This window comes from Alligator sinensis, unplaced genomic scaffold (assembly GCF_000455745.1).
Source record: "Alligator sinensis unplaced genomic scaffold, ASM45574v1 scaffold1194_1, whole genome shotgun sequence".
Classification (NCBI taxonomy): Eukaryota; Metazoa; Chordata; order Crocodylia; family Alligatoridae; genus Alligator; species Alligator sinensis.
The window spans coordinates 302,479-312,235 of record NW_005843070.1 but is presented as its reverse complement, the minus strand read 5'-3'; the positions used below and the strand labels follow the sequence as shown (position 1 = coordinate 312,235).

Genomic DNA, 9,757 nt, shown 5'->3' with positions numbered 1-9,757 from the left:
TGCCTATGCAGGGGGTCGGACTCGATGATCTATCGAGGTCCCTTCTGACCCTAACATCTATGAATCTATGTCATCTTCCTGGGTTTTAAGAAGGCTTTCGACATGGTTTCCCACCACATTCTCTTAAAAAAACTTGGTGACTGTGGCACTGATGCCTACATAGTCAGATGGGTGGCAAAGTGGCTAGATGGTTGCACCTAGAGAGTGGTGGTAGATGGGTGGTTTTCGACCTGGAGGGATGTGGGCAGTGGAGTTCCCCCAGGGCTCAGTCCTGGGGCCTGTACTGTTCAACATCTTCATCAGTGATCTGAATGTGGGTGTGGAAGCACACTGTCCAAATTGGCTGACGACGCCAAGTTGTGGGGCAAGGTGGGCATGCTGGAGGAGAGGGACAGAATACAGCTAGATCTAGACAGGTTACAGAGGTGGGCGGATGAGAATCCAATGGAATTCAACACGGGCAAGTGCAAGGTGCTGCATCTCTGACGAAGGAACCAGCAACACACCTATAGGCTGGGGAACACCCTTCTTGTCAACACGGTGGCAGAAAGGGATCTTGAAGTCATCAGTGACTCCAGGATGAACATGAGCCGCCAATGCGAGGAAGTGGCCAGTAAGGCTAACCACACCTTGTCGTGCATCTACAGATGCATCACAAGCAGCTCCAGGAAGGTGATCCTTCCCCTCTACGTGGCATTGGTCAGGCTGCAATTGGAGTACTGCATCCAGTTTTGGGTGCTGCACTTCAAGACGGATGTGGCTAACATTTAGAGGGGCCAGAGGAAGGGCACCCGGCTGGGCCAGGCCCTACGAAGAGGGGCTAAAGGGCCTGAACCTGTTCAGCCTCCACAAGAGAAGGCTGAGAGGGGATCTGGTGGCCATTTACAAACTCACCAGGGGGGACCAGCGGGAATTGGGGGAGGCTCTGTTCCCCCGGGCACCACCTGGGGTTACTAGGAATAATGGCCACAAATTGTTAGAGAGAAGGTTCAGGCTGGACATCAGGAGACATTACTTTACAGTTAGGGCTGCCAGGCTCTGGAATGGGCCCCCAAGTGAGGTGGTACTCTCTCCTACCTTGGGGGTCTTCAAGAGGAGGCTGGACAAATATTTTGCTGGGGTGATATGATCCCAGCACCAGTTCCTGCCTGGGGCAGGGGGTTGGACCTGATGATCTGTTTAGGTCCCTTTCGACCCTAAGTACTATGATACTAGGATAAAGTTTTCAAAAAGCACCTAAGCAACCTAGGTACTTAAGTCTCATTTTCAAGATTGATTTGGGGACAGGTTTCAAAAAGTATTTAGGACCAATACTGAATTAAATGGAGTTGAATACAGGACTTTCTGTATTAAGATATCATTGCTTAATGCTTATACTCTTAGACACTTCTAGGAAGTTTTGTTAATTGTCTGCATGCTGCATGTCCAGCAAATATCCGTCAGGTTTTAATAACCCTTGATACCTTCTCTGCCATCTTAAACTTCTTGGTTATAATCAGGAAGAGTTGGAAACATCAGGAAAAAATTCCCACTAGGAAGACTTTTGTTTGAATGCATTACCAGTCTCCCAGGAAGCAGCAAAGGGAGCCTGGGTGCTTGGAACTTTTCAAATCAGACTGGATTAAGTATGGGAGGACATACTTTAGAGAGCAGTTGTACACTAGTGCTTGAGGGTCCCAATTGGATGAATATAGGCCACCCCTTGTTCACTTAAGTGACTACAGTGGCTTCAGTTCTCTCAGTTGTAGGTACAAATTGAGAAGGCCCTATTTTGATTTATCTGGATTTTTTAAAAGACCCCATTCAAGAGAAAAATGGGGGGAGGGGTGTTATTTAGGCCTCTGCTGAGCCATGTGCATGTGCAGACCTCAGAGCTGTTGCTAGTTCCACAGTGGTTGCATGCAATTGAATATGAAGAGAGATGGAACCAAATGGCAACATGTCCTCCAAGAAGATAAGCAGCTACACAAAACAGTCATCCTGGTTCCCTCTGAAAATAAAGAAGTGAGCCATTAAGAAGCTAGGATCTTGCTGGATGCACAACGTTCCACACTTGAAGGGATGGCAATAGAACCTTGAGATAAATGGTATCTACGGCTCAAATAGAACCAAGAGTATGGAGAGCCCCACTTTTTCCATCACTTGGAGCAGACCATCTGATCCAGCATGACTACTTGCCTACTAGTATATAGAGGAAGATGCTTATCACCAGAATATCCAAACATTCAGTGGCTAAATAGAGTTTTATCCTAGGACTGGCAAGCCAGGGCAAGATGTTCATCTGACTATGAATTGGGAGAGTTACTCATTTTCTGTACCTGAAGTGTAAGACATAAAAAAGGCTTGTCCTACTCTGATCTGATGGAAGTCAACAGAAGTAGAGCTGATTGAAAAAGCCAAATGGGGGGCGGAGAGGAAGTGAAGTACATTTCATTCCAGGAGTGAATAATCTTTGAGATCCCAGCCCCAGGGTAGACTGGGAAGCCGGAAGGGAGATCATGAGCCCATTCCCTCCAGCTGGTAGTTTCCCAGGATATGCTGAGCTGTCTTACTGAAGAGAAAAATCAGACTCAACAAGAGAAAGACAGAAGTCCACGTTTTATTGGCAGCTGATGTCCTATTAGGGGCCTATAATACACCTGCAGCTGAAAGATCCGTTCTTATATTTTCAAAAAGAGTCCTCCTGTCTGCAATCCTATTGCTGACCCTAGGCTCCAGGAGTCTGATCCAACTTCCATTTTTTAAAGCCAAATGAAAAATTCTAATCAACTTCAATGTGAGTTGGATCAGGCATCAGAACGCTACCTCTCAAACACGAAAAGGAAAGCAAGTGCCAGGAAGAAGGAGAAAAGAAAACTGAGGGAGGAGGAAGTTTGGCCAAAAATGTATCTCAAAATGAACAATCAGAAAACTTCTAGTGTTGGAGGTGGCAGAGTAAGAGAGATGGAGAGTGAGGGAGAAGCAGAAGTATACAAGGAGTCAAGGAAAGGTTATTTTATTTCATAGTACCAGGAAAAAGGAAAAATCATCTTCCCTTTGTGTTCTTCTCTTCTCTTCTCTTGGATACACTGCTCCCTTACCCACCAGAACTGATCTGCAGCAGCCTTTACTACTGAAAACAACAGAACATTAGCTCACAGCCACTCTTCATGAGAAGTCACATTGTGACATTAAGAGCAGTAGAGAGAGATACAAATGTACCTCCTACCTTCATTAAGAACAGTAGAAATTCCTAAGAAAGACATTAGGAAACAGCCTGGGTGATTTCAAATTCAATACAGCAGATTGCCAAAATCAGATGGATAGACTATACTAGAGACAAAATGGGTGTTAACATTAACAGTTTATAACAGATTCTTAAGAAGAGTGCACTTATTGGTAACTTTGTTTAAGTACAGAAAGTTACCAATTATTTTACGCAGTAATAATCATAATCTGCATTTCTAATGAACATCTATGTCTAATCCAGTCTGGAGTGTATTACAAATTCTTTAAACCAGTCAGCACAGGAAATTAGTTTTTACAGCCTCTAGCTGTAGATGCTTGAAGCTTCTTCAGTCCTTGGTATGTTGATAAAGAGGGCAGCTGTTAGGCAAGTAATTTACAAGCATTTGAAACTACAGGTAACTGAAGGAGTGGCAATGTTGCACCAGTATTTAAAAAAAAAAAAAAAGCAAAGAGGATGAAAAATATAAGTATAGGCTGCAGAGGCATAACAGCCAGGGTCTGTGCCTTGGCTGGCTGGGGTCAGGCTAGTTGTGACAGCTGCTGTTCCTGCATTCTGGCCTAGTATCCTGGGTCTCCCAGCCTTCAATATGTTACTGATAGGTTGGTTAGCCTGACATCAATCCCAGTTAATAATTCTCCCGCCACAGTGTGCACATGGAGTGGGAAAGCCCTCTGCACCTGCAGACACATACTAAATCAGTGGTCTCCAACCTTTTTAAGTAGGAGATCACCTTTGGCATTTAAAAGCAGCCCAAGATCTACTGTGCACTGCCATCCCCCTCTCTCCCCCACCCCTTACCCAGTAGGTAAGTCTCTGGGGAGGGAAGGGGGGAGCAGATTGAGGCAGAGGGAGAAAAAATTATTTGGGGGTGTGCCTCCCCAGCAGGTAAGTCCTGGCCGGGACCCCATTCAACTTATCCCTGCTCCTGCCTCTGTGGCAGTGTCCCTCACTGGGGGGCCTTGATCTAGCCCCTGCCCCTTCTCTCCCCCATTGACTGGCCTGCTGGGCTGGGACATATGCCTTCTGGGCTGCATGCACACAGGTACTCAGCCCCCCCGACCCAGCCTAGGATCGACTCCAAGAGGCTCCGAGATCTACCGCAAGAGGCTCCAAGATCTAGCAGTGGATCGAGATTCACTGGTTAGTGACCACTGTGCTAAATGGATGATTCGCCTGCTGCAGGTCTACAAAGCTTGGGGTGGAGAGCACCCCAAGGGATTTGCCCTTCTTTTTGTACGTGGCCCCTGACCTGGAGATGGCAGTACTATACGCACGCTAACACTTGGTGCACTCTTCTCACTGCTGTCCCTGGGCTGGGGGCGCCACATGCAAGTGGAGGAGGGGACCCCTACAGCACCAGTTCCCAAACTCTGACAGATTGTGCACCACCAATTTAAAATGATACAACCATAAATACCACTAGCAAATTTTTGTCATATAAAGTAATTATAATAAATCTGTTATTGCGTACCATGGACAGGTTGTTTGAGTACCGCTGGTGGTACGCATACCACAGAGTGGGAACTGCTGTCCTAGAGGAATGAATTCCTCACTCTGCACTTTCCAGACCTGTATCCAAGGGAATCATTCTCCCAGCATGCCTCTGCAAGTGCAGAGAGATTCCCCCCTTCACTTGCATGCTGTGATGGCGGATCATTCCCCTGGTGTAGGTCTGCAAGCACAGAGCAGAGAACTGCCCTAGGAGTTTTTCCCCCTCTACTTGTATGTGGTCCCTGACCCAGGAGCAGCATGCTGATAGTTGCACTGGTGCCTGGTGCATTTTGCTTCTCCTGCTGGAGTATCTTCCCCATGCTGTGACATGTGGCCAGGTCTGGAAGTGGAGGTTTCTCCATTTGTAGGCATATCATTCAAATTGGGATGGGGCACATGGGGCCCTCTTCCCCCAGAATTTGGGCCCCTGAGGCCAGGGGAGTTTCTACCTGGGATGGCAGGAGAGTGTGGACAACTCTTTCTAGCCACAGTGTTAAAATCTTCTGAAGTAGAAAAAGGGCTATAAAGTTTACTGGTAGGATTGACTGTAGTCATAGGAAAGCAGGGCTGGAAGGGACCTCATGAGGTCATCTAGTCTGTCACTCCTGCTCAAGATAGGATCATGCCTGACTAAACTATCCCACCACGTGACTGTCCAATGTGCTTTTCATAATCACCCTTTGGGTATTTGAAGACTTATCAAACCCCCTCTCAGGCTTCTCTTTTCCAGATTAAATAAATCTTTCTTTCAGCCCTTCCATGTAAGGCATGTCTTCCAGGCCTCTAATCAGTTTTGATGCTGTCTGTTGAACTTGCTCTTATCTGTCTATATCTTACTTGAAGCATAGGGCCCAAAACTGGACACAGTACTCCAAGTGAGGCCTCACCAGTGCCAAGTACAGCAGAAGATAACTTTCTTTGATTTGCAAGTGCCACTCTTGTTCATATACCCCAGTATACAGTTGGATTCTTTTGCAACAAGAGCACACTGTTTAAGCCCCAGGACCTTCTCTGCAGTGCTGCGGCCTAGCCACTCATTCCCCAGTCTGTATCTGTGCAAGCAATTATACCATTCCAAGTGCAGGACTTTGCTCTTATCCTTACTGAATTTAATTAAATTGATTTTTGGGGGGATCATATTTCCAGTTTATCCAGGTCATTTAGGATCCTAGCCTTACCCTCCACACTGTCTGCAATATCACTCAACTTGCTAAACGTCCATTTAATCTCATCATCCAAATTATTAATGGAGATATTAAACAGTACTGGACTCAGGCCAGGCCTCTGGGGAACTCTACTTGATGCCTCCTCTCAACTAAACATTCGGCCATTGATGACTACTTTTTGATAGAGAATACATAACTTCCAAAAATAAGCTATTCTAATTGCTAATTTTGCTCACTGTTAACAATAAGCATCTTAATTAAATCTTAATTTGCGTAAACTCAGCTTGCAATGCAACTATTTGTTCTCATATTACCACTGTATTCTAAATTAATGACTCCTTTAGGATCAGAAATCTCTCTTCCTTGCAGGTATTATTAGATCAACATTGAGATTATCTCTGGTCAACTGAAAAGACTGACCTTTAATAGAGACTATTTGTTCCCCAGTAATCCTTCTGTTTCAAATACAACTTTCCTCCTGTTGTGTGTCACTCATGAGCAGGGATCTGGCTTTTGTTTGCTGCAGAAAAACGTGGATTTTCTCCTTTAAAACCTGGGAAACAGTGGGTTCCCCCTTGCAGAGTTCCAGTCTGCAAGGGGCTGCTTGGGGTTGGGGGGAATAGGGGGCAGGAGGCACCAAGGGCATGTGTGTGTGTGCATGCATGTGGCAACTAGGCAGGGTGGTGGAGAAGAGCTCCTGCAGCTCCCTCCAGATAAGTCTATGGGGGGGGGGCACAGGCGATGCAGCAGGAGGGCAGGGAACATATGTCCCCCAAAATTTCTGCACCCACAGTGAGGTGCGGACTGCACTTGGGCTGGACCAGCTGTGGGCAGGAGCCGCCTCCATGACCTGGTGGACAGGACCCAGAGAGGGAGGACATGCCACACTGTCATGGCTGCCAAGGTGAGGTCCCCCCAACCTGCCCTGCAGCAGCAGGGGCAGAACTCCATGCCACTGAGCCTCACCTTGGTGGCCATGGCAGTGCAGCGTGCCCTGCCATAGCAGGTCCTGCCTGCTGAGCCATGGAAGCAGCTTCTGCACAGAGCTGGTCTGGCCCAGCTGCAGCCCCATGCCCCAAGCCCCTCTATAGGTACAGAAATCTGGAGAGGTGTGTGTGTCCCTGTCCTCCTCCGCCACTTCCCTGCTATGTCACCTGTGCCCTGTCCCCCCTCTCCCCCAATCAAAACAAAGACCTAATATTTGCTAATTATTTTCCTTCAGTATTCAAACTGCTCTAGTTTGGGCTTATATATAAGACACTGGAAAAAAAATCTGTTCTGTACCTATGGTTGCTGCAGAAATGCAAAAGATGTAGGAAATACTCGACAAGCTGAACCCTAAAAATGTATCCATGCTCACTGACTTAGGTTCTCATTTCTTACCAGTCCCACTTGTTTGTATAAGATCAAAGGGAACCTTTCCCTTGCTAGCACTGGGGACGGCCTGTGGCTATAGTAGCTATTCTATTTGACATACAGCAGAGATGTTCCTTGTACTACTGAAACTTACCTGCCAGGCCTCAACCTTCTTAATGTCTGCACATGATCCATTAGTGAAGAGCCCTTTCCCAGGAGTGCAGGTATATATATCCTGCAAAGCATGGGCAATGGAGTACACTGCCAAATACACATTATAGGATATCCGCAAGTGTGTATAGTCCATGTATGGTGTCTCCACACTGGTGATGTTCTCCTCCCCTGTGCACAGGGGACGGAAGAAAGCTGTGCTGTTTCCACTGCTTTCTTCATGGCTCTTGTGGAAGGAGCTGGACGCTGGGGAATTCTTGGGCCCATCTGGGAGGTAGCAGTTAAAGGTCTCCTCCCAAAACTCTTTGGCAAAGCCATTGTTGGTAGGATTATTGGGATGGACCTTTTGCAGAAACTCGCGAAACCCTGGGATCTGCCCTGCCTTCAGTGCAAATCCAATGGTACTGCCAATGACGCTGAAGAATTCTGGCATGGCTATCAGGGAGGAGCTAGCCCAAGCCTCACTTGCCAGCCAAATTCGGCCAGTGATGTTACGCCTGACTATCTCTTTGATAAGAGGTTCCAGGTCTGGGCCACTGGAGAAGACAACAATCACTTTAGCAGTGGAATTCTGGATGACCTCCACTACCTGCTGGATATCCTCCTCATCGGAGTACTGCGAAATAAGCTCACTGAAATCAATGCAGATGTCCCTTTCTTCTGCCTCCTCCCGGAACTTTTCAATCCCTGGCCGGCCATAGTCATCATCAGCTGCAATAGTGCCCACCCAGTTCCATCGGAAATACTCAATGATGTCTGCCATTGCAGTTGCTTGATGCTCATCATTGGGGATTGTGCGGAGGAAGGATTTGAACTGGTTTTTGTTGCTCAAGAGTCGGCTGGATGATGCATAACTGACCTGTGGGAAGACAGAGAACAAGCAATGTGGATCATTAAATAAGCCGCATAGAAATAAATTGGTTAGTCTTATTTAGTGGTCACCATTAATCTGTATAATCTGAGATGGCAATGCAGAGAGAGTAGGGTATCATACTCAGCAAATCACTTTCTTTTGAGAAAATGTATGTATAAAACTGAGCTTTCAGGAATCTAAAATGTGGGTACATATATTATTGAACGTCCTGCATTAACATGTAGGTCCAATCTATTTCAGCCAGTGTAGACATTTATATACCTAACAGTTCTGAGATCTGAGGAAATGGACTGAGATGCATGCCACTGATGGATCACACATACACAAGAGCATTTCATGATGATTTGGAAAAAACAATAACTTGTCATTAGAGTAAACCAGAGACATGCACCTCAGTTTAGATAAAAATGTCTCTGTCCCACTCCGAATATAGAATTGGCAGACTATCTTTACCATCACAACCTCAGCTGCCCCACTGGAACAGTTGAACCATTGTTTGTGGTAGTGACAGCAGAGTTTCTGGAAAACTGCGTAGCAAGAAACATTACTAGATATGCTACCTAATAGCTTTTGTTTTAAAAGTTATTTAAGGTCAGATCTACACATAATTTGTCTGCCAGTATAACTACTTTGGATATGTGATTTTTTTTCTCACTGAATAAGTGTGAGGTGCAGGACAGTAGGTACAGTACTTGTCCCTCACCTATCTCCACCATCCACCCTCATGACACCAGCACAAAGTAGAAGTTATACTCCTGCTACCATATGGCTACTGATGCAATTTGCCTATTTTATAGAAATTGCTTTTATGTTTTCTGAAAATGCCCATGTTCTGCACTTTTGGGCTCTGATAACATACCAAGATAAAAACTAAATACATAAAAATCTGAACACAATTTATCCGAGCCATTCAGATACTTTACTGTGTTGTTAAATGGCAACTTCATTTTTGCAGACACTTGTGAGGACACTGGGGAAAAAAAGTGCAATACAACATCCTATACCCTGTACAGGAGGGATCGTGTAGAGAAAAGGGGCGGGGGGGGTAGCTCTCTATGTTAAGGAAAGCTACACGTCCCTGCAAGCTGATATTGGCGACCAGGGTGGATGGCTGGAGACCCTCTGGGTTAAAATTCGTGGGGAACACGGCACAGGGGACACAATGGTGGGAGTCTATTACAGACCTCCCACCCAAAGTCCTGAGCTTGACCAGGAACTGGCTGAGGCAGCTTGCTCCAGGACCATGGTTGTCATGGGTGACTTCAATTACCCGGACATCTCATGGGAGGATCGCTCAGCAAAATCTGAGCGGTCGCAGAGCTTCCTCTCATGCGTGCATGACCTCTACCTGACTCAAGAAGTCTATGGGCCAACGAGAGGCAAAGCGCTGCTCGACCTGGTACTGGCTACTGGGGATGACCTAGTCGGTGACCTAGTGATCGATGGGAAGCTGGGTGACAGCAACCACGA

At 46.4% G+C, this 9,757-nt stretch overlaps 1 protein-coding gene across 1 annotated transcript in view; it reads right to left on the bottom strand.

Annotated features, from left to right (window-relative positions):
- LOC102382107 (extracellular calcium-sensing receptor) overlaps nt 1-9,757 on the bottom strand; it is a 130,539-nt gene that overhangs the window by 57,080 nt on the left and 63,702 nt on the right. The window contains 1 exon segment of the mRNA XM_014526523.2: nt 7,397-8,272. Coding sequence (XP_014382009.2) covers nt 7,397-8,272 — 876 coding nt within the window.